At 35.2% G+C, this 26623-nt stretch overlaps 1 protein-coding gene across 4 annotated transcripts in view; it reads left to right on the plus strand.

Moving 5' to 3' along the window:
- LOC150092284 (tyrosine-protein phosphatase Lar-like) overlaps nucleotides 1-26623 on the plus strand; it is a 1042795-nt gene that overhangs the window by 922648 nt on the left and 93524 nt on the right. For all 4 annotated transcript variants that reach the window (XM_090415047.1, XM_090415048.1, XM_090415049.1 and 1 more), the window contains exons 29-30: nucleotides 14440-14725; nucleotides 23879-23972. In XM_090415047.1, coding sequence (XP_090271173.1) covers nucleotides 14440-14725; nucleotides 23879-23972 — 380 coding nt within the window. The remainder of the gene's footprint in view (nucleotides 1-14439; nucleotides 14726-23878; nucleotides 23973-26623) is intronic.

Genomic DNA, 26623 nt, shown 5'->3' on the forward strand with positions numbered 1-26623 from the left:
AACCTTTCTCTTCAAATTGCGTACAATTTTATTACATACTTTTCCAATGTATTCTTGGTATTTAGCAGCATGGTGCTGTATGTAGTGATGTTTGAGGTTATATTCCTTATGCACAGACAATACTTGCAAACACACAAGGCACTGTGGTTTGTTGCCGTTATTGTTTATAAACAGAAATTCATTTTCCCATTTCTCCTGAAATAACCTGTTTTTTCACAGATCTTACTCATTTGTTCACTTATTCACGTTTCTTACTCATAGTACACAAAGGCTGAAGTAACTGGCCAGAGGACACAAACTGCAACAATAACACTGTTAACTGTGAAACCGAGTCTCTGAAACTGATTACTGTAAGCAGAGCAAGTGGCTTTCAATGATGCGTTACTCTGGAGCGCATAGAAATCTACCACTTCCACTACTACAACTTGCACAGAGAAGCAGTAGATTTTATAAATTGAGTAATCTTTTTAAAGCAATGTTGATTCCGTGTTGAGAATATAAATTGTTTCTGTCATCAGAAATAATGAATATAACTAGTATATCAATCAGAAAATCTGCAGTCGAAACTAATAGCTAAATTGATAATACATATAATTTAATATAGTTTTTATCTTGCCACGGGCTGCACAAAATCACGTTGTGGGCTGCATGTGGCCCACAGGCCTGCTGTTGGCCACCTGTGATCTAGAGGAAGCAATACTAAACTGTATACCTAGGGTAAGGAAGGTTAATCGGGTGGGAGTTAGATGGATGGATAATATCATTAAGCACAAGTTGCAGAAGAAGAAAATGCTGTAGAGTATATAAAGAGAAAGGTGACCAGCAAAGTCATGAACAGTACAATGCTCAGGCAAGAAAGGTAACCAGCATGGCAAGGAAGCCAAAATCAGATTATGAGAAGAATTTAACCAATCAGACCAAAAGAAATCCCAAAGAGTTCTTTTGTTATGTGGTAAGTAAGAGGAAGAATGACTATGGAAGATTAACCTTAATGAGTAATGATGGTCACGAGGATACAGAAGCGGATAAAATAGTTGAGTTTCTGAGTAACCACGTTGCAAACATATATCTTCCTAATGAGGTTACTGCTTTAAGCTATGCGACAGACTAATGTGGGAACAGAGATGGATGAACTGGACGTTTTTAGAATATTACAGAATCTCAATGTAAATACAGCTCTTGGATTAGATGGGATATCAGCTAGGGTTTTGTGAGAATGTTCAAGAGAATTGGCAATGCCTTTGACTAGGCTGTGAAAGCCTAGTGTTTCAAGGGAGCAGAAAGAGGGCAAAATTATTCCTTTGCATAAGGGGGGGGGGGTTCTAAGACTACAGTAGCAAATTATAGACCAATCAGTATCTCAGGCATAGTGGTAAAAGTACTAGAAAAATTGGTAAAAAAGAGAATTCAAGAATGAGTAGATAAAAATATGATACTGTAATAAATTTAGTTTAATCCTTTATCCAAGTGCGTGCAAACAAAGTTTGTGCCTGAAAGTATTTTCAGGACTGGGGTAAAGTGGTACAACACCGGGCAACTCCTTGCAAAGGTGGAGCAAACTACCAACACTCCTATCTCAGTATCTCCCATAATGCAAAACACATCTCTTTGTGGATATGTATAATGTTATGCATTAAGGGAAGGGCCACTACCCAGACTAGTTTTGACCTTTATTGAGGTCTCTTCAGTGGGAGCCAGGCCCAAGTGGAGATACCAGGTCAGCAGATCATCTCTACCTATAGGAGTTGCCAAACGGTGTGCCACCTTTTTATTAAATTACTCTGGATTTAGAGAAAGATGTTGAAAGTTTATTTTTCACTTGGTCAGACTATAATAAATTTAGTTTAATCCTTTATCCAAGTGTGTGCAAACAAAGTTTGCACCTGAAAGTATCTTCAGGACTGGGGTAAAGTGGTACAACACCGGGCAACTCCTTTTGCAAGGAGTTGCCCGGTGTTGTACCCGGTGTTGCCCTTGTAAAGGGTTAAACTAAATTTATTATAGTCTGACCAAGTGAAAAATAAACTTAATATTATACTGTATGTGGGTCAGCATAGCTTTGTGAAGGGTCAGTTATGCCTTAGTAATTTACTAACTTTTTATAAGAAAGTAATAGCTGATTTGAATAAAGGAAATGGCTACACGATGATTTAGCTGGATTTTTCCAAGGCATTTGACAGAATACTATACAAATACACTTTTGCAAATTAGAACAAATGGGGATGGATATTACACTGGTTAAGTGGATAAGAGGGTGGCTGCTGGACAGATATCAAAATGTGGTATATGGAGGGGCAGAATTGAGACAAAAACAGGTGACTAGTGGTGTGCCACAAGTTTCGGTGCTGGGACCATTACAGTTTAATTTGTACATAAATGATATAGGAAATAACCTGAATGGAAATATTCAGTTGTTTGATTATGATGCAAAATTAGGGTAGAGTAATAGTTAATCAAGGTGATGTGGAGAGCTTGCAGGATGATTTAAATAGGCTGTCAGTATGAGCAAAAATTAATGGGTGTCAGTTTAATGTCAAGAAATGTTATGCGTTTTGGGATAAATAGGTTACAAGCTGTGTATCACATTGATGGAACTGTACTCCAGGAAATAGATGAAGTTAGAGATTTAGGAATATGGTGGTAGACAGAAAGTTAGAGGACATCCCTTTGAAAACCAGGCAACCAAATCTGCACATAGTAGTCCTATTAAGGTCCTCCTTATCACTCCATACTCCATTGTGATGTTCTTACAATTTTGGCAATGTAACTCCTGAACTTCAAATCTCTGTCCACCATCACTGCCAGATCTTTCATCTCTTTTGCTTCCTTCAAAATTCTGCATTAACTGCATACTCTGCATTGTAACTTTGCCTACCAAACTGCGAAACCTTATCTTTTACAGCATTAAATTGATAGGTCCACTCATTTTCGAACTTACATAGTCTATTGAGATCCTCCTGCAAGGCTACAGGAGGATCTCAGTAGACAATGTGATAGCATACAGAGCTTGAATGCAGTGGGAAAGAAGAAAGAGGGAATGATGTGAGCATGCAGGGAATTAAGTAGACCTGTTGTTAATAAAGCAGCTTGACATCTGCTCTGCTCCTTATAATTCTCCCCAACTGCATCATCAGCAAACAGTTTCATATCTCCAGTTAAGCATGTTCCAATATTATTAACATACAAGATGAACAATAATGCCACCATTTTGGTGGCATTATTCATCTTGTTCATTATTGTCATATCCCTGCAGCACTCTGCTAGTGACCTTCCTCTTTTGGGATACCACTCCCCCATACACAGTCTGCTGGTACATATCTGATAGTCAGTAACTTATCTAACTCACTAGTCTCTCTTATTCAATCCCATCCATTTTAGTTTAGTTAATAGCTAGTTGTGTGGAAATCTATTAAAGGCCCTTGAAAAATCTTAGTACACCACTGTATATGCATCTCCCTTTTCCACTGAATTCATAATCTTGTTATAATATGTAAGGAGATTCTAAAAGGTCATCCCTCCCACCTTCACAAATCTATGTTGAAAGTTTTTCTACTTTTTTATACTATACATTAAAGATGCCAAAAAATTATATTCTTGGTTTAATCCTTTATTCCAAGTGTAAGCAAACAAAGTTTGTGCTTGAAGTAACTTCACGATTGGGCAGATTGTATATAGAGGCTAATGATTCACATCACTTGCCATGGTATCCCATAATGGAAAGCACATATCCTTACGGACATGTATAATGCTATGCATTATGGGACCTAAATAAAGGTCTCATCAGTGGGAGCCACACTTAAGCTGCCAGTTGTGAGTTACTTCACATGCAAACTTTGTTTGCTTATGCTTGGATAAAGGATTAAACCAAGAATATAATTTCTTGCCATCTTTAATTTATTCACAAACCTATGCTATCTAAAATACTACCTAAAATAATATGCTATCTGAATTTATCTATTATTAACCCAGTTTTGAATCCCATTCTTCACCAATTTCTCCAACACCTTAACTACAATCTCAGGCCTATAATTAGTAGCCTCAGATTTATTCCCCCACCTCTTTTTTTTTTTGTGAAGTGGAAGAATTTTTCCACTTCACAAAAGTGTAGAATAGAGTAAGATAGTTGCAATTCACATCAGTGTGTGTGGTGTGTTAAAACAGAGACAGTAAATATTTATATTTCTGGAGTGTGGTTAAAGTCTTGTAGAATTTGGATAGGTTGATAGGGATATTAAATTTTATTGTAGACAACATGACTTTGTTAAAGGTAAACTTGGTAATAAGGGAGACCTGATCTTAGTAGTAGTTATTAACATACTCATATTTTGTAGTAAAGTGACAAATTGGATAATAAAAATGAATATATTATTATTATTATTTGACCTCCATGGAGTCACAAGACTCATTGCGGGAGATCAATAAAAAGTCTTTTGCACCACTCGAATGTACATGATATGCTTTCATAAATTAATGTACTGTAACTACAGGTCAAGTAATTATTATGGGGGGGGGGTCAAATATGGAGGCATAGATTGGGAGCAGAATTGGTCACAGGCAGGGAAGGAAATATAATTTACACAGCTGCTGAGAGATAATTACCAGAGGCAGTAAATCAGAATGCCAAGAAATTATATTATTGGTTTCATCCTTTATCCAAGTGTAAACAAATGAAGTTTGCATGTGAAGTCACTTCACAACTGGGCTGCTTGTATATAAAGGCTAATGACTTCACATCAATTGCCTTGGTATCCCATAATGCAAAGCTATACATTATAAGAAGGGCCACTACCCAGACTGGTTTTGACCTTTATTGAGGTAAAAAAGTAACGGGCTGCTCATCATGGGCCTAGAGTAGTTAGTATAGGGGTGCAAGAGAGCCTGATAGTATTAGGAGAAAGAAAAGACAGATAGGTAGTATGAGAGATAGAGAAAAGGTCTAAATTCTTTTATATCATCATATAGCCAAAGGCTATCAGTTTTCCTTTTTCACCAATCTCATATAGATGAACAACCAAAAGACCAATTGAAACCAAAGTGCAGAGATGATTCATACCCAGGCTTTATCTGAATTAACCACCTTGAGTTGGCCTTCTCTGCCTGGGATTGCTCTCCAGTCATCCCTGCAATTCATTATAAGACCACATTTGAATTAAGAGGATGGAACTATTTAAAAAACCTCTCATAGCAAGAAGAGACAGAATTTTATCTCCCCGTGGTAAATATTGCATAATGTGGATGGTCTACACCAGGGGCAGGGAGCCCCTTGCCCGCGGACAAAATTTTGCCCGCGAGTCTATTTCAATTCGCCCCTTTGTTGATGTACTCGTATGTACACGTAAATAAAATTTCATAATAATTTAAATTTATTATAATTAAATTTATTTAAATTTAAATAATTAAATATACAAAATCAAAAATAACTATATCACATAAAATATGAATGAAAATCTCGCCAATGAACTACGAGTAGCCGTCTCATCAAGGACAGCTAATATTTCTAAGCTTTCACAAAAAAAAAAAGCAGTTTCGGCCTTCTCACTAAAAAGTTTAAGATTAAAGGTAAGCTTCATTAACTTTGATGAAATATTTATATGCTATTATTGCTTTAATAAAGTTCTCAGTTAAAATAAATATCATTTTTTAAATAAATTAAATATAGCCTTTGCTTGATTGTTATAATTATATGTCTACACAATTGTAATTAAAAGATACCATATCAGATGAAAATGTTGCACATTTACTTATTGAGATATATATTGTACACTACATACACTATATATAAGAGTTAAAATTTGCCAGTCGGCTGCGGAAGTTTTTAAATTAGCAAAAAATTTCGCCCTTGATACTAAAAAGGTTCCCCACCCCTGGTCTACACCATCTAGTCAAAAATTTGATATCTCGTAGAATGCTTCTTTCTAAATACAAAAATCGTCTGACTAACAAAATTTCCACAATACAATATTATAAAGCATTTGGGTGTCATATTGCTGGTTTTCAAATCCACATTTCTTTCTAACCTTCCATAAATGTTATTTTAATTCATTAATTATAAAAATCAAAATTCTCTTTCCATTGCTAACAGATACTGCAAAAAAATTACCTGTTCTGTAGTAAGTAAATGGAATGCCTAACACATTACATAATCTGTTCCAAATATGCAGGGCAGCTAGAATTCATGTTCTACTGTTTCCAATTTGTAACACATGTCACAAGTTGGATCTCCAATTTGTACCTCAATCTGATGGCACTGACTAGAAGATATCCATATGCAATTCTCCAAGCAAAATCTCTCCTGTTAGGGTATCCTAGGAACTTCAGTAAGTTATGGAACAATTGTCACTACCCAACTGTAGAATTTCATGGCACAAGAGATTACAGATTTCTTTATACCAAATTTTACTTCTTTTAATGGAAAGAATGTCAATGCCAGAGTGTTGTAGCAGTTTTAGAGTTAAGAATAGAATGTTATAATATTCCGGGACAATCTCAGCTTTTGGATCTTTATAAAACCCAGGTAGTACAGGAGAAAGTCTGCAAATGTGTGATTATTGGTCTTCAATATTTTATGGATTTTTGAAGCTGTATTGCTTAAATATCAGAATTTTAAGACTGGAAGCCCAAATTCTCCATGCTTCTTTGATAGTTAAATTCCTTTTTAACTTCTTGGTATCAGCTGGACCAAAAAAAATTGCACAGGCTTATTACATAATTGCTTATCTTCAGCTTCTGTGATGTCTGTAATATTTATTATGTATACAAATGAGCAGGAATGATTATGGTTTTGAGTACTATGAATTTAGAAGAAAAGGAAAGTGGCCCAATTTTCCAGTCTTCTAAAATTTCAAAGGTCTCGTATATTCTTGAACTGGTAATGTTGGGTAAGTGGAGAAGGGAATTCCAAATATAATGAATGGATTCTCTTTCTCTAGAGATAAAGAGAGAGGTTAATCCAAAAGGAATGTCTCTAAAATCTCACTTTCCAAAAACTTTTAATTTTGTCTTGTCTACATTAGTAGTTAATCCACTGATCTTGCCGAATTTTTCAAGGATATCTTGAGTTGTGGACATGTCTTCACCATCAACACAGATTTGATTGATAGTCCTTTCTTCATGGAATTTAGTGAATTGTCTATTGAAGAATGCAGCTGAAGGGCAATCTGCTGAGTGATGTTGTAGTCTTATTTTAAAATTTCTTTCTTTTACTAGTTTTTACCTTTCCACTTCTGTCTCTTGGTTAATGTTTCTAATGATGTTGCTACATTCTATGCCATTGCATTGGTTTATTACAAACCAGCTTCTCTCTTTATACAGGTCTTTCAACTTTTTTTTTCTTTTGAGCAAAGCCTATTCCTTTCCCCATTCCATCATATTCTGTTTTACTACTTGTTTGAATTTTAACCACATATCCCAATTCCAGGTAACATTATTCCATTTTTAGAAGTAAATGGAAAGGTTAAACATTTGTGGTCTCAGTATTTAGCACTGTAGAACCAACCTGACTTGAGACCATCCTTTTCCTTAATATGGCTCCCTTGTACCCAGCTCTCTGATATCTATCGAAACAGCCAATCTCTAATCAAATTCACTAATCTGATTTCTAAATACATATGTTTAATATAAATATCAGCTTATCATGTGTCACCCTATCAAATTACACTGTAAAATCCAAAAATATGGCTATAAATGCCATAAATTGCTCTAGTTACTTTATTATGAAAGGCAATCTGATTACTGAAACAAGAACACCCCTTAATAAATCAATGCTAAATCTCACAGATAACATTACCCTTGTCTGCCCAATTTTGTATACAATCTCACTAATTTCTTCAAAATTTTCCAGCTACAAAAAAAAAGAAACTGATGTCTCCATTCCACCACCATAATTATGCAATGGCATTATATTACCCTCCTTCAACTTCTTGTGCACTGTAACCAGACTTTCACTGAAATGCTAGGCCATTGGAACTAGGTTCCACTGTTCTGGCTCTTTAATGAATACTGTCCATTATCAGCATAAAATTCCTGACATATATCCTTGAGGAGTGGGGATGTACAGGATCTTATCATAGTACTACATGAACAGTTACATTATTACTAATTTCCTATCAACAATTTTTCTCCAGATTAGCCTGTTATCTGTCAACATTCCAATATTATCAGATCTTATATTTCTGTCTTCTAAGGTACTTTTTAGTATATCAATCCACCTGTATCTTGGTCTTCTTCTGGGTCTTTTTCCTGCCATCCTGGCAAAGAACACGTCTTTAGCTAATCTTTCCTCTCCTATTCTGTTTAAGTGATCATACCACCTGATATTAGCTCTGCTAACACATTCCTGAATGCTAACAATGTCAAGTTCTTTCCTAATAGCCTCATTTTTAATATGATACTGCCATTGATGCCATCTGTTCAGTCCCCTAATCTTTCTCAGGACTCTCATATCTGTGGTCTCCAGTCTTTGATCAAGAGTTTTATTTCTAACCCAGCCCTCAGTTAGTTAAAATTGCTCAGCTCCATAAGTTAAAATTGGTTTGAACACTGTCTTGAATACAACTAGTTGAGTGTTTTGACTAATCTCTCTCTCTTATTCCATATAAATTTATTCAGTTGACTTCCTACTAAGCCAGCTTTTTAATTCTGCTGTCTATTTCCAAATTTACTTTGTCATCCATCCCTTTAGTAATTGAACCTACATTTCCAGGTGAAATACCTGAATAAAGTAATTACTAAACAACTCTACTATGCTATCAGCAATGGTTGATCAATTCCATTTTCATATAACAATGTCATTCATTCTTCCACAATTATTTCTCCTACTGGCTGCATAATGAAATAAATCCTTAGGATTTTTCTTGGATCAGAGGGGTAATCTCTTCTCATATTTCAGTTTTGGTTTCCTTACTATACTGCTAACCACTTTCTCCTGGCATGAATCTTATATTACTCATGCAACTGCTCTTGATACTTTTTGCATAACTTCATTTTCATCTGCAGTTTCTGTCTAATTTTCTTTGTCACTCAGTTTACACCAAAATATGTTATCTTTTTCAGTTCAGGTATGCAACTTGGTCCGCAGATAAATATTTCTTCACTAGCCTTCCGTATGTAGGTGATATCTCGCCCAATTTTTTCATCAATGGAACTGCCCAAGCTTATTTCTAAAGTTATTATAATCACTGGCCTTATAATTCCATGTGTATTTTATTCTGTGTGATACATCTGTATCTCTTTACATCCTCCAAGTCAAGACTACATTCTCACCAACACCAGGCAAGGATGACATCTTAGTTATGATCAGAACCTTTAATGCTAGGATTAAATCCAAAACTTTTGAACCACATGCTACCTAACAGGTTTGTTTCCAGAAATTTTCTTGCCTTACTACTATATGCTCTTTTATCTTCCTGGTTGATACTGCTGCAGTTTTAATATCTCACAATGATCACTTGTGTTGCACTTGCCAGACTAAACTGCCTAAACATCTCTGAACTTCACCCTTTGTGTTCTCTGGCCTACAGCAACATCCTACTAAATATATCCTGCTAATCTCTACCTCACACCACCATATGCTCTTATTACCTTCAAATTCTCCACCAGAGGATACAACTCATAACTTAACATAAATAACACCCCACCACTCATTTACCCTCCCTAGAATGCTGAAATATGCTATATCTTTCTATTCTATTCCTGTCAGGAAATATCTTCTGTCAACCACATTTCACTGATTCCAGCTATCTCTGAACAGGCTGATGCCATTCATGTCACTCATTCATTCCATTTTTCTTGATAATCTTGGCATATATTATAGAGAAGCATCAATGCCTTATCAGTATTCCTGTACCTACTATTATTTCCTCCAGAGTCCAAACGACAACGATATATTATACATTCTCCTATCTCTCAAGTGATTGTCCCCAGAAGAGAATATCCCTGCTACTATCTACTCTGGGAACTCTGGTTTCTCTGCTCTAATACTCTTATTTGCCTAGAGTAGAACAATATCTCCAGAAGTCTGCATATTTCCATGTTCAAATGCAGTTTCAAATGCAGATGGAATGAAAGAGTGCATAATTGTGGGAGAAAATGACCATGTGAATCGTGGAATGGAAGCAATTGCAGGAGCAGAAGATTGTATAAATCACGGAATATAAGTGAGTAGAACTATGGAAGCAAAAGAAAGTATAGCTGAAGAAACAAAAGAGAGTAACACTGTGGAAGTGAAGGGACATTGGAATGAGGAAATGAAAGAAATGAATGATAGACTGAGAAATAGTGTAACTGTCAGGATGCAAGACTTGAAAAATGAGTTGATCAGAATAAGAAGTGAAATGAAAAATATGTAATGAGATGTGAAGTTTAGTGAATAAGAATGGACCAGTACAAAAGGTTAGAATTAAGGAAAATAGAGAAAACGAGGTGATGAATGACTCGAGAATAGCAATGTATGGAGATTTTATTATTAGAAGTGTGGTATTTGAGAGATTCCATAAGGTTTGTTTTCCAGGAGGGAGAATTAGCAGGATAATTGATGCATTAGATAAGAGAAGCATGTGAGCTGGTGGTGGTTGTTGGAACAAATGACTTGTTTGGACATAAAGAGCATGTAAGAATGGATATCTGTAGATTGTTGAGGAGAGTGAAAGATAATGTGTTTGGAAGGTGGTCAGTGTGTTTGCCTAGATATAATAGTGGAAAGTTGAGACTAAGAGCAGGGATCATGAATGGTATGTTAGCAGAATTGTGTGAGGAGAAGGGAGTGGAATTTGTGAATGTGTGGGATACATTTGAAGGGAAGATGAAAATGTACAAAAGTAACGGGCTGCATTTGAATGGATTTGGTGTGAGTCAGTTAGAGAGACCATTGCTTCAAGGAGGAAAGTGATGTAAGCAAGAGCAAATGAAGTAAGAGGTGCAGCAAGACATCAGGAGAGAGAAACTGGTGAGACTGAAGGTACTGTAAATGAGAATAGTAGTACTATGAGTGATAATTACACAACAAGCATGCAAGATGGACAGGGAAATGTGGGGAGTCAGGATGTACAGTGAGACATAGTATAAGAAGAGTGGATGTTGGAAGAAGTAGTGAATATGTGTGTGGGGGATGGTCAGTATGGGAATGGGATGTACAAGAGAGAGTCTGAAAAGATAGAAAGCTTGAGTGATAAAGGCAAGTGGGAATGGTTAGGTGTGGGAAAATCACAACCTACAAGTGGCATTGGCAGGACCAGATATATACCTAAAAGTGAATTGTTTAGTTTATTTACAAATGCCATCAGAAATAAGGCATATGAAATGGTTTTGTTGATTGAGTTTACTCACCCAAAAATTGTTGGAAGAAGGGACAAGAAGGGAGGGGGATGTTCTGTTGATGATAGGAGGGGAATTATGTCCATGTAAAGTGAAGATGAGAGATGTATATAGTAGCAATGGTTTGGAGTCAGTATGGTGTGAGGTGAAGTTGACAGGAAGAGATATTTAGTTGAATGATGCTGTAGGCCAGGGAATATGGAGGATGGTGATGAAGAAATGTATACTGCTCAAAACAGTTAGGGGATATTTTGGTTTTCTTGTAAATTATAAAGTTATAAAAATAATTTATAACTTTATAATTTATTATTATTAATGTAACACAATTTGTAATAAATATCAATTATTTAAACAATATCTCATCAATTACACCCTATCTATAAGTAAGAAATACATATTCATGTATAAAGTAACCAATAGTTAAAATTATCTGCAGAAATTTATAATTATCTGACAAAAATTTAAATATCCCCTAATTGTTTTGAGCAGTGTAATTAACCAATGGCTCTCTAAGCCATGGATTCTGAAATATCATGTTGCTCTGCCATTTTTAACAAAATAATGGGTAGTAGGTGACACAGGTTTACAATTTAAGTGATAATTATGCGCTGTGGAAGTGAGCGTAAACAAGCCACACTTTTATACCCCCCCACATGCTAATACAGCTAAGAACGTTTCGACAAGTCTTAACATGATTTTGTATGCAGTTACATGTTCTATACTGTTGTATATTAAGAATATTATAAAATAAATGTTACATTTGTAAATTATTTTTATAACTTTATAATTTACAAGAAAACCAAAATATCCCCTAATTGTTTTGAGCGGTATAGTTTTGACTTTAGCATTATCTAATAAAATAAGAATAATATATTCAAAAGAAAGATTCTGGTATTGCGACCATGTGTTTATTAAGATAAATAAAAATAAATAAACCTGACAAGTTTTGTATATGTCATGACTTACACCTTCAATTCTTAATGTGAAGAATTGCTGTTCTTCACATTAATGTCAGAAGATGTCAGAAAAAGGTTAGGAATGGCTAAAACAACAGTCAGAGACCTGTCTAAAATCTGGAAGGATGGATCTATCTCCATGGGAACAAAGTTGATGATTTTAGATGTAGTTGTTTTTCCAACAGCGACTTATGGATGCGAGACTTGGAACCTAAAGAAGTCAGATAAGAAACAGATATCTGCTTTTGAGATGTGGTGTTAGTGTTACAGAAGGCTATTGAGGATATCATATACTGAAAGGCGTACAAATGAATGGGTGTTAGAAAAGATTAGTAGAACTTTAAGGCTCCTTAAGGATATTGACAGAAGAAAGTTAAAATATTTTGGACATATAGAAAGGATGGAAGGAAGACTTCTCAGAACAGTAATAGAAGGTAAAGTTCTTGGAAAAAGAGGCAGGGGTAGACCATCAATGAGATGGATGGATGGCGTGTGTGTAGTGACTGACCTTCAGAGAGTTGAGGCTGCCAGAAAAGCAAACAACAGGACTACATGGCGAGGCCTGGTGTGGAACATCATCGAGCATCAGAGTGACCATACGGCATCTGTAGGTGCCCAGTGAACATAGAGAGAGACAAGTTTCGTATATGTCATGGCTTACACCTTCAAGGGTTAAAAGTAACTAAAAGTTTAAACACAAGAAATGAGAAATTAAAATAGTCCATTCTGTGATGTTATGGCCATCTAACTGTTCATTAAATTAAAAAATCCGAATGCAGAATCTGTACATGCTTAGTTTGAACAATGCTGAATGTTGTCACGTTTCAGAATTTTTAATTTAATGAACAGTTAGACGGCCATAGCATCATAGAATGGAATTTTTTGAGTAATTTCTCAAAATAGTTTATTTATTTTTATTTATCTTAATAAACTTGTGGTCACAATAGGTGGCGTATTTAGGTATAGGCCCGGGCCTAGAGCGGCAAATTTTGAGGGGCGGCGGAAATTTCCTGGCACTCATTTTTGTAATTATAACATGTTCCTTATATGCTGCATCTACTCACAAGTAGAGAAATATTTTTCTTTTCCTCATTGTAAGTTTAGTATGCAAGCATATTGGCATGTAATCAGATTCTGCATAACTATACAGACCAATATATATATATATTTATATTATGAATTTACGATATAAATGAGTTATGCATGTAAATCAACACGTTCATTAAATATGGGGAGGCAGGCCTAGGGGCAGCAAATACCTAAATACGCCACTGGTCACAATAACAGAATCTTTCTTTTGAACTGCTAAACTACAGAAACCTATGCCTACAAGAATAATATTTTGTTTAGGAAATTTATTGACCTTTTTAGTTATCTTACACCAGCTTAGGTGGCGCTTTTTGGAATTGTCAGTCATTGTTTAATTTGAGCTTAATATGTACTGAAGATGCCTGTGACACGCAGGCGAAAATTACACTATTAAATAATCTTTGTATGTGAGTTTTCCGTTATTAATTTTGTATCGATATGTCTACTCACAGTATACCTCTTTTAAAACTTAATATTTTGTTTAGTCTTTTTTTTTATCTAAAATAGGAAGGAAAAGGAAGGAACAACATAATTCAAATGGAGGTGTATAATTTATGCAATTGCTTTGACTATTGTAACAGTCCATTTGACTCTCACTATAGTAAATGCGATAACAACCCCACTCATGTTGTACAACTAACTATCAAAATTTTTAAGCCAAAGCCCATAGGATCACATGAAAATCAGTTAATTCTTCAATAAATTAATCCAATTTAAAGAAGAATCCAATTTAATTGTATAAGTTTTGATATATACACATTCATGAATATGCACAGACATAATCAAATGCAGCATTTTCATTGATTGTTTTAATCACTAGCCAGTGCCTGCCATACATCATAGTTTCATTACTGTGAATTTCATTAGTTTGAGGATGTCTCCATTATTTTAGCAATGAGCATATATATATATTATTGCACATAATACTTTAAATAGCTTGATAATTTGAATTATGCTCTTATTACTTCATTATAACAGCTACTATACTCATTGAATTATGATATGTGTTGTAAAATGAAATGAAAAAGTATTCAAAAAATATATCTCTTTCCACCCTCTTTCTTTCTTCTTATCCCATATAAAGTGCTGGAGTTGGGAGGACAGGATGTTTCATTGTCATCGATTCTATGTTGGAGAGGTTAAAACAGGAAAATACTGTAGATATTTATGGTCATGTCACATGTCTGCGAGCTCAACGAAATTACATGGTTCAAACAGAAGATCAGTACATTTTCATTCACGATGCCGTATTAGAAGCTGTTGTTGCTGGAAATACAGAAATACCTGCAAGAAATTTATATACCCATATTCAGCAACTTATGCAGATTGTGCCAGTTGAAAACTGTACTGGAATGGAACTTGAATTTAAGGTAAATATATCATATGTTGTAAAATTCTTAGATTATTAAAAATAAACTGAAACCATACCAAGCTGAAGTATATAAATTAAACTTTGTTAATTTAATTTTTTGTTATTAAACTTGACACTGCTTGAATCTTTTCCAGGGTCCAGGCAACCTAAAAGTTAAGTGGAAAAATGATCACATGATGCTAAATGTAACACCTCAAGTTCTTAACTTTTATGGACTAAGCAACACAAGGTGTGTGTGTGGGGGGGGGGGTTGTGGGATGAAGTGAGTGTTGCAGGTTATGTGTACTAATTCCAGAAGTATTCGAAACAAGGATGAGGAGTTTTATTTTATTTTATTTTTTTGCATCAGTTCAACTTGGCCAAAAGTTATATGCATTAGTCATAGGAATAGAATGCAAAGGATACAGTGTCTTCAGAAAGGACAGAATTGGGGGGGGGGGGGTATGATAGCAGAAGAATTGAAGTAAAAAAGAGTAGAAATACATTAGGGATGAAGAGGGCAGTTCATTTGAGGCTATCTGGTGTGAGATAGATGTTAACAGGAGAAATATGTACTTGGTTGCTGGTATAATCCAGAGGATATAAGAGAGAACGTAAATGCATACATTGGCAAATTACCACGAGTGCAGGTTGAGTAATTATTGTAGGGAATTTCACTATAGGGATATAGACTAAGAGTAAGAGTGGCCACAGGACGAGAATGGAATTTATACAGCTGCTGAGGATGATTACCTGCAGCAGCATGTAATGTAGGAGACAGGAGGTTCAAGAATGCCCAAGTTCTCTGATTATATGATTAGATCAGAGAACTTAACTTATCGAGCTATCGTGCCTTTGCTTTGAGGAAAGTGATCATGTATGTGCACAACCTCTTGAACTGGGAGATTACCAGAATTTTCTGTTAAGAAGAAATATACGTGAAATTACAAAGCAGGTGATTATGAAAGGCTGAGGAATCCACTTTCAGCAGTGCCATAGCATAGATATTTGTAGGGGAGAGATGTTGATGATGCAGCTGAGATCAAAAGGTGTTGGATAAAAAAACAGGATCAAAATTTTTTACCACATTCAAAAGAAAAAATCAGATATGAGTTAGGTGGATGAATAGCATCATTAAGTAAGAGATGCAGACAAAGAAAAAGTTGTGGAGGGATTATAAAAAAAAAAAAAAAGATGATCAGCATGCCCATGACCATTACAGAGCACATGCAAGAAGGGTGACCTATGGTGAGGAAGGTCAAAGCTAATAATGAGAGAAAGCTAGTTGTTGAGGCCATGAGAAATCCTAAAGAGTTATTTTGCTATGTGGCAAGTAAAAGGAGGAATGACTTTAAAAAGTGGAGAGGTAACAGAAGCAAACCAAGTAATTAAATTACTGAACAAGCCTTTTGGAAGAGCGTCCATCTAAGTGATCATGTTGCAATGTCGAATGTGAGGTGCCCAGATAAGAGAACAGAGGTTGAAGAAATGGAGGGGCTTAAAATATTGCAGAACCTCAATATAAACACAGCCATGGGATTAGACGTATATCGGCCTATGTATTACAAGAATGTGCAAGGAATTATCAGCTGCTTAGACCAAGCTGTTAAATTTAAGCCTCAATATTGGGACGGTGCCAATAGAGTGGAATGAGGGCAAAATAGTCCCACTGCATAAGGGATGCCCCAAGACAGAAGTAGCAAATTATAGGTATCTCAGGAGTGGTGGTTAAGGTGTTGGAGAAATTGGTAAATGGCAGAATTCAGGACTGGGTGGATAGGAATATGATACTCTACAAACTACAACATGGTTTTGTGCAGGGCAGGTCTTGCCTTAGTAATTTGCTTACTTTTTATAATAAAATGACAATGCAATTGAATAAGGGAAATGGCTACTTGGTATTACAGACTGCTAGACTTTGCAAAGGCATTTGACAGGATTCCACATAGAACTCTGTTGCATAAATTGGAGCAAATGGGGATGGATGTAAATCTGGTGATTTGGATTAGAGGCTGGCCAATGGGCAGATATCAAAGAGTGGTTTATGGAGGAGTTGAGTCCAGGGGAATGCAAGTGATCAGTTGTGTACCACAGGTTAGTACTTGGTCCTCTGTTGTTTAATTTATACATCATTGATATAGGAAATGATATGACAGATAATATACAGTTGTTTACTGATGATAAAAAAAAATGGGAAGAGGAGTGGTAAATGATGGTGAGGTAAAAATCCTATGATGACTTAAATAGAGTAGCAGTGTGGGCAAGGCTAAATTGCTGACAATTTAATGTAGCCAAGAGTAAGGTGATGTGTTTTGGGAAGATGAGATCAGAAGCTGTTTACTATACTGATGGAACTGAATTGCAGGAAACTGGTGCAGCCAAGGATTTGTAGTGATTGTAGACAGGGAATTGAAGTGTAGAAGGCATATTGTGAAGGTAGCGAAAACAGCACATCATATTATGTGGTTGTTGAAGAACACATTTACAAGCAGGAAGAAAGATTATTTTCCCTTATAAGGATTAATAAGGCCACATCTGGACACCTGGACTGGGGATGAAGAATTTGTGCAAGTGACAGAGATGGTGGCATGCTTGTGGAATGCTCCCTTATGAGAGTAGATTGATGATCTGTGGTCTTTGAAAACTAGCTGATAGGCAAAAAAGAGGAGACATGATACAATCACATAAATTAATAAAGGGGTTTTATAGGAGTGACACTGAAGACTTTTTTTTTTCATTATATTATTTGGAAGGAAGGCAAAGAATGAGGTGTCTCCCGTTGAAATTGTGCAAGAGTGTGGTTAGTAAAGGTGTTAGATCTGGATTTTGTGCTTAGAGCATGGTGAATGGGCAGAATAGGTTTCCCGAGGTGGTTGTGAATACTTCTTCAGTAAATGAGTTTAAGGAGAATTATGTAGGTATTGTGTGAATATGGAAACCCCCCCCCCCCAAATGAGTCTTCTGACTCCATGGAGATAATAATAATATGTAGAGCCTACAAGCTACAGTTTCTCCCTATGGTATTTGCCACACATCCATGCTATGTACACTTTATCCAGATCAATGACCCCACCATTCCTCAAATCTATACTTATTTGTTGAGGATCAACAGAAGACTGTAAATAGTTCTCGTTAATGTTTCAGTGTCCCTCATTAGCCCGATCTCTTTCTATGCTTCAGTGATACCCAGGATTTGAATATGTAACAAAGTGCGGAATTTTGCATGTTAGTTGGATAGCTACTGCATTCAGTTTGCCTTGAATCATAGTGGCACCATCAGAGGTAAACAACAATTTTTGTGAAAATCTTTGATGGCAAATACTATTACATCAGCATTGCATCACTATGGTTGAACAATACCTCCAAAATACAGCTTCTCCTATTTCAATTTTGACATCACTTTGAGTGACAGCATTTATGACATTTAGGAACTTTAAAGAATAATTCTGAATAATATCTTCAGCTATTGGGTATGTTCGCATACCTATCCATGTGATTATTTATATTTTAAACATGAAAGTAACTTTTTATTCTTATCACAAACAGAATGCTATCGATATGTATCTTGATTGTTCTGGATTAGACTGTTTTCATTCAAGACTCTTCCCTTCAGTCAGAGTTTTGCAAAATGTGCTGAAAAGAACTCCCTTGGATTCTTTTTGGAATAATTAGCTAACCGCTGCTCATTCTTCACTTTTTGCTACTCTTACCAACCAAGTCATCCTACTTTCCCATTCTTTGTAATCCTCATGGAATTGATTATTACCACTTCTCTTATGCTACCTCCATAATGCCTTTTTTCTCTGTATCACTTGCTTAATCTCTTCATTCATCCATTTCACACTTACCTTAATAAACCTTCTGACCACCCTTAGAATACATTTAGACATTGTGTCTATTAGATAGTTCTTGAATATCCCCCAAGTTGCATTGATCTCTTTTCCAGCTAACTCCTCATTCCATTCTACACCTGCAAGCTGTCTCCCGAGCTCCTCATAATCACCAGCCTTGTAGTTCCGCATATACCCTTTCTCACAGAGGTCCTCACACTACTGGCAACCATCCAGGTAATCACTTCATGGTCACTGTCACCAACTGGAGGGTGATTTGATACCTCATTTATAATTGCAACCTCTGATGCGATGATCAAATTCAAGATCCTCAATACTTGTGTGCCATCTGTTACATACTGTCTGAGGTAGTTGTCCCTCAAAAACTCAATAAACTAATTTTCTTTACTTCTAGTTGCTATCTCATCATCCCAGTGTATATTGCCATAATTAAAATCAACCATAATGATCACCCTTTTCTTATTCGCTTGGCTAATTTGATTATACATTTCATGATCCAACCATGTCTCACTTATTCCAACAATTCCTGGGTGAACAGACTCAATTAATGCAACCATTTCATTTGCTTCATTTCTTACACTTCTAGCATTTGTATACAAACATAACAGCTCATTCCTGGATCTCTGACAAGTTTCACTGATACCACCTATTAGGTGTGACTTCTCCATACTTAACTCGAGCCATTTTTTTTTCTTCTCCCTATTCATCTTAGAACCTTCTTCAACTCTGACTGTTTTCCCTTGATCTCAAGTCATCACATGCATTCACATCCTCTTGGAGCATCATCCTTTCTCACACTGTGTTCCCCTCTTCACCCTGAGCCTCCCCATTTCCCTGTCTGTCTTGCACACCTGTTCTCTCATTCTCTACTCATGCCACTCACTTCTTCATTTATAACCACCTCTTCAATCTCTCCTGTTCTTCCACATCACTTCCCACTTGATCGGATTCATTCTCTGCACTCACTTCTCTGCCTTCCAGCAGTAGTCTCTCCAAGTGACTCACATGAAAACCATTCATATGCAGTCCATCACTCTTATACAGTTCACTTTGTCCTTCAAATTCATTCCACACATTAACAAACTGCACTCCTTTCTCCTCACACATTTTTGCTAACATATCATTAAGCAGCAATACAGGAATCAGAGGATGCACAATCTTCATACTCAGTTAAAAAAATTAAATCATCAAGCATGAATGGCTTTGAAATGACAAAAAATTACCCATAAAACTAAAGAAATGTTAGCTACCTGGTATGCTTTTCTCTAGTTTTATTTATTCTTTGTCTTTATGCACATAAGAAAGGAAGCCCAAAAGACAAAGAACCAAAGCTAAAAATAGCAAGATACCTGAAATGTAAAGAAATTCCTAGTGTGGAAGAACTACTGCAAACAACTATTAAATAATTCATCAGTGAATTTCACTACAGATGCTTTGCCAAAAGTGATAATCCAAAAAAAAAAAAAAAAAAGAACTTCCCATTATGTGTAACAGTTTTACATTGCAAGAATTTGAAAGTGCACTGAAACACAAAAGAATGACGAAGCACCTGGATTGGATGGTATAACAGCAGAGGTTAGTAAACATGGAGGAAAAGAGCATTGGAAACAAATGTTAAATATCTGTAATATAGCTCTAGCTACATCCAACATTCCATCACAATGGAGAGAAGGCCTAATAATACCAATACACAAAAAGGCAATCTGAACAATCCAGAAAATTACAGACAAATCACACTACTTTGTACCACACTGAAAGTCTATAACAGGATGCTTCTAAACTTATTTGAACCATATGTAGCACCTTTTCTACTTAAAAATCAAGCAGGTGTCCTGAAAAACAGATGCACTGTTAAACACATTCACTGCCTTAGAACGTTGCTAGAAGAAGCGAGACATGAAAATCCTCCCATAATTTTAAAATTCATAAATTTCTCAAAAGCTTTCAACTTAATTGATATGCCGAGGATGTTCAAAATTCTCATTTTATTATGGCATATCTTTGAAAATAATCAAAACAATAACAAAACCATACCAGAATAATCATGTAAGAGTAATGGTTAAAGGAGAGATTACTGGGAGTAATCTATTAATTTTTTACAATAGGATGACAGCTGAGATGGATAAAGGGAATGGCTACATGATGATACTGCTGGATTTGCAAAGCCGAATACACATGAAATACTGTTATTCAAACTGCAGCAAATGGGGATGGATATGAAACTGGTGATATGGATAAAAGAGTGGCTGATGGACAGATACCAAAAAGTAGTATATGGAGGAGCAGCAGAATTCAGGAGAAGGCATGTGACTAATGGTGTGCCACAGGGCTCTGTGCTTGGACCACTGCTGTTTAATTTGTACATAAATGATATAGAAAATGATTTGAAGGGAGATATTCAGTTGTTTGCTGAGGATGCAAATTTGAGTAAGATAATAGTTAATCAAAGCTTGCTGGACATTGATGATTTGAATAGATTTTCCACATTAAATTGAATGTCAATTTAATGTGAAAAGTGTAAAGTTATGCATTTTGGAATACAAAGATTACAAGCTGTGTTCCACATTGAGGGAACTGTATTCCAAGAAATTGATGAAGCCAGGAATTTGGGGATAGTAGATAGGGGGTTTAGAGGGCATACTGCTAAAGTAGCCAAGGTAGTTCACAGGAGTACTTGGTTATTGAAGAACATACTAATAAGCAGAGATCAGGAGTCATTATTCTTCTTTATAAAGCCTTAATACGACTACATTTGGATTACTGTGCTCAGGTCTAGTTTTACTGGATTTCTTGGAGATAAGGAAATGGTGGAGAGGATTCAGAGGTAAGTGACCAAGATGGTAAATGGTCTGTGGAATTATTATTATTATTATTATTACCTCAAGACCTCATGGAGTCAAAGACTCATCTGGGAGGTCCTTTTATCACACACACATCTCATCATACCGTGTCTTAAACACACCCAAACTCCTTGCAGACACCACAATGCCTTGCCTGAGAGTGTGCACGAAAAAAACACAAAGAATTTTTTTCACAACTCTGCATGAAAAAACCTGCCTCTCACTCCCCTACTCACACCCTCTTTATGCAGTTTCCAGGGATGACCTCTGGTTCTTCCTTGATCTCCCACTATTCTCTGTAGAACTTCTCCACCATTGATCCTATAACAACCCCTTACCAACTTGTAGGTCTCTATCATATCTCCCCTCTTCCTCCTGTCCACCAGACTGCAAATTATATCTTCTCAATCTTTCCTCATATTCGACATTCCAGAGGTCAGAAACTACCTTAATCAGTCGCCTTTGGACCCTTTCCAACATCTCTTCATCCTTCTGAAAACCCGGTGACCAAATGGTCACCCCCTATCAGGATAGATTGAAGGTTTGTGGATTGCAAAACTTGGTTGATAGGCAAAAAAAGGGGAATATGATAGAAATATTTAGATTACTTAAAGGATTTTATAGAATTAGTGCATGGGAAATGTTTCAGCACATGACTAGAGGGGTCAGAACAAGATGTCATCCCTGGAAGTTGGATAAGATTGTGGTTAGCAAGGGTGTGAGGACTAGATTTTTTTTTGCTTGGAGAGTGATGAATGAATGGAATGGGTTGCTTGAGTCAGTTGTAACTGCTTTGTCTGTTGATGGTTTTAATTAGAGGTATGATACATATTATGTTGATAGTTTGGGACTCCATGGAGGTGTCTGTACAATTGCAATCATAATAATATTTCTACTGGAATTCTTCAGGGAGACTCTCTGAAGTATTGCTTGAAGTATAGGTCGCATACAAAGTTGCTAATGAGTGGCCAGAATTCACGTGATTATCATACTTATTATAAAAAAATATATTACTGTTTTATTTTCTCATAGTGCTTTTACTGTTATTGCTCCTGAATATAAGTGACAATTATTGGATTAGCATTAACTCCTTTCATTACTATGTAAAAGAAAGAGATTTTTAAATTATTTTAATCCTGTCATAGAGATGATCTCTGTTCAACAATTATTTTTTTTTATTTCCGAGTGTACCTATATATTTATTTATTTATTGCACAAAGGGTTCACTCCGATTGGTGCAATGACCTCTTTTTTACTATTTCTTTCAGAATCCAAAAATCACTGACTCAAGACCAAAATATAAAATGAACACATTTAATAAAATAAAAACAATATATATATATATACACTTCAAACAATATTACATAACTAACTATAAATTTAATTGGATCCAAGGTCTTTTAAAAAATAAACTTTCACTTAAGACTAGACTGAACACTTTGTTTTCACAATGACAAAATGTTCATAGCCAGTTTCTTTCTCAAGGCCCTTGTCTAAAGACCTTTTCCAAAGATATATGATTTTATTCTTCATTTTCACAGGATCCTTTCTCATCACTCATGTAGCACACATTAATTCTTCCTGACTCAATTCTGTCTTCTCTTCAGTAAAAATAATAGTTAGATCCGGCATCCTTGAGACAGATGAAACTTCCTAATCAGAGTTTTCTTGAACATTCCTTTAGAACATAAATAGCAACTTCTTCTTTTATTCACTAATGCTTATTGACAGTCTTAACTCTTCCACTTTAAAAAATTCACAGTTCTATGATTCCCTTTTCGGGATCTACTACTAATCTTCCAATTAGCGTTTCCTCGAATATTCCTTTTAAAACATCTATATCAATATTTTCTTTTATTTATCAATACTTATTCCACTTCGAAACTTCATAGATTTCCACGATTCCTTTTTCGGAATATACTATTTATTTTTCTTCCGACTGTCACTTAAAAAACTTAAGTTCCTCCGAATCTAAATATCTGCCGGCCTGAGTTCTAATTTCTTTCCGAACGCTCTCTTGTTTACTCTCCGTTACTCTGATACCGAACACTGTTCTTGTCAGCTGTCAATCACACATCAAACTTCTCAGCGAGCATGCTCACTCCTTGAAAATGGCAAGCGAGAAACTAAATATAATGGCTGGCATGCTGTTTCCGTTAGCGTAACGAGGATGTCTCTTCAAAACACAACTTAATATTTTAAACTATAATAAAATTTCTGTAAGTAATACAAATATAAAATCCAATAAGTACATCAATTTTTTAACTTCTTTACATATCACTTTGACAAAATAATTTCAATAACAGGCACATTGCAAATGCCAACAATTTGTGTTATGAAACCAAAACTAATAAACATACTAACATAAACCATACGTAAAAATATTCAGAATTTTAAATTATGATTATTTTTACATCTATATCTGTTCAAATGTATATATGTTGATATTATCTATATATATTTTCCTCTCAATTCCTGTAGAAACTTGCCTCCATGAAAACTCAGCCCAATAAATTTGTCAGTGCTAACCTTCCTGTAAACAAATTTAAAAATCGATTAATGAACATATTGCCATGTAAGTATAAATTTTGTTTCTTTACTTAACAGAATATAAAGCAATTTGCATTATAACTTATAATATCAAATGAGCTAGATAAGCTGACCTATGTTTAATCTCAATTTTATAAGTCACCAAACAAGTTTTGTGCTTATAAAAGGAATGAAATTAAATCAATTGAGCTGAAATGAAATTAACTATAGTAAATTCTATATTTCTAAATATATGAAGAGCCAAAGGCTCTTCGTATTAGGACACCACTTGGCAATTCTCATAGAAGGGGTGTAAGTTCTGTTCGCTACAAACTTGGTATTAATTAGGTCTACCTACTCACTGATGAGACCTCAATGAAGGTTGAAACCGGACTTGGTAGTGACCTCTCATAATGTAGAACAGTAATACAGCTCCTAGGAGCTAAGTTCACATTATGGATAAATATCAAGAATAGTGATCGGAGCTTGCTCCACCTTTGCTATGAGTTGCCTCAGCTTGCACTACCTTAAGGGTCAGTTGCTGCTATCTAGGTATTTGCTTACGCTTGGAATCGCCGAACTTTATATAATTTCTATATTCGGCATGAAACTCTTTTGAGTTTCTTATTCAGCTAAGAAACAATATGGGATGTAATATCCCTTAACTTAAACAATCTATATTTCTAATTTTATTAAATTTATGTTTTTGGAAATATTTAATTATTATTCATATTTTCAGTATACTTTGAACCAATATTTTTATTTTTTTTTTAATTAAATTTTTATTTTGATTAGTATTATTTATTATTATTTTTTGTTGATTTATTTTTTATTTGTTTTTATATGATTGATTTCTTTTTATGCTGAATTTATTATATAGCATTTCTGTGTTTTTATACTTTTTTAATTAGTTTTTCTTATTTAAATTATATTTATAAAACCCATACTAAAACACCATCAACAAAAACCAAGGAAAAGTGTTTATCAGTATAGCCAAAATGCATTTTTGATTCATTGTAATCTTTTTGAAATGATTATTTTTGCATTTGGTGATGTAAATTATCCCAAAGCTATCAGTTAATGGGTTAAGATATTATTAATACAAAAGGAGTGAAGTAATTTTCACTATAGAATGCTTGAAATAGAAGAGGCTCTTAACAAGTGAATACCATCCCATTAGCCAATACATATAAAAATAAATTGCAACTATGGGAAGATTAATCATTTTGTTATTTTCAGCATAATCACCCCTTAATTCATTACAATGTTTTCATCATTCATACAGATTTTCCATTTTCAATTTTGGAAACAAACGTGTTCAGTTTTAATTTAAATTTCATAACATTAAACTTGTTTGAGCAATGTGGGAGATTGGGAGGCAAGAAACTGTTTCACATTTAATGCACAATGTGCAGGCACATTTTCATGTAATAAGCTGTTCATTTAGTACTGCTCCCTTCTCACTCATTTCAATCCCATGCAGTGATTCAGACATTACATGACACCAGTATAGTACAGACTTTTAATTGTTTGGCTGCCCAAAATAAATTTCACGTGGAGAGTTCTGCAAACATTGAAGAAAACAATCAACATTGTTTTAACTCGAGGCTTCTGTAGCTATCTTGGAGACATCGGTGATCACCATTCCATGCTTTGTCATTTTTGGTTCTGTGTCATAATTGAAGCACAGTGATTCATCACCAGTCACAATTCTGTCTTAAATGGTACAATCTTAGTCATCAACCATTTCTATGAAATTCTGACAGTAAGCAACAAGATGCTGTTGCTGCTTACTGTTGTTGCTTATTCTTGCAGTCAAAGAATACAATACAAATCATGAACAAATCTTTCTTTTCCCTAAATTTTCCAGCAAAATTTCAAGTGCTGCTTCTTTTCTAATATTTAATATCTACACAACCATCCAAGCAATGATCAGTGTTGGTGAACTCATGAACTTTTTTTTACATTTTCATCAGTATGAACTGAGATAGGCTTTCCTGCTCATGGTTAGCCTTCTATTTGATCCCTACCATCTCAAAATGATACAAACTGCCAAAAACTTGTTTATCATAGACAGTCATTCTTGTATACTTAATCCATTTCAAATTTTTGATACAAGGTCCTGACATTGAGCTAGTAGATACCAAAATAGCATCTACTCAAGATCTAATGAAGCTGTCACAACATGCTTGTGCTTACTGGAAAGAGCACCCTCTAGTGGTTAAAACGATATGTTATTTTGTCCATTTCTATTTACAATCTTCTTCTTCATCGATCTCCTCATGCCTGAGTACTCGTGACCTTGGCAACAATGTTTCTCCATCTACTTCTATCTCTTGCCATGGCAGTTGCTTCTTCCAAAGAAAGCCTTGAGATCCTTTGGATTTGATCTATCCATCTTGGTCTTCCATTCTTGTGTTTTCTCTGCTTTTCCTTGCAAGATTTCCTTCTCGGTGTTATCAGCATCTAGTTGTGATGTATGAACAAAATATTGAAGTATCTTCTTGTTGATTATGTCACAATTCTTTAATATCTTTTCTACTTCACTTTTAATCCTATTTATCAATATTTACGGAAACCTTTTCAGGTACTGACAGTAGACTAATTTCTCTCCAATTTCTGAGATCTCCTTTCTTTTGTATTATAATTATCATTGCTTCTTTTCCAATGTTTAGGTGTATTTTCTGTCTCCAGCAT

Source organism: Typopeltis vanoorti, chromosome 26, assembly GCF_054136105.1.
Source record: "Typopeltis vanoorti isolate ZY-2024b chromosome 26, IOZ_Tvanoo_1.0, whole genome shotgun sequence".
NCBI lineage: Eukaryota > Metazoa > Arthropoda > Arachnida > Uropygi > Thelyphonidae > Typopeltis > Typopeltis vanoorti.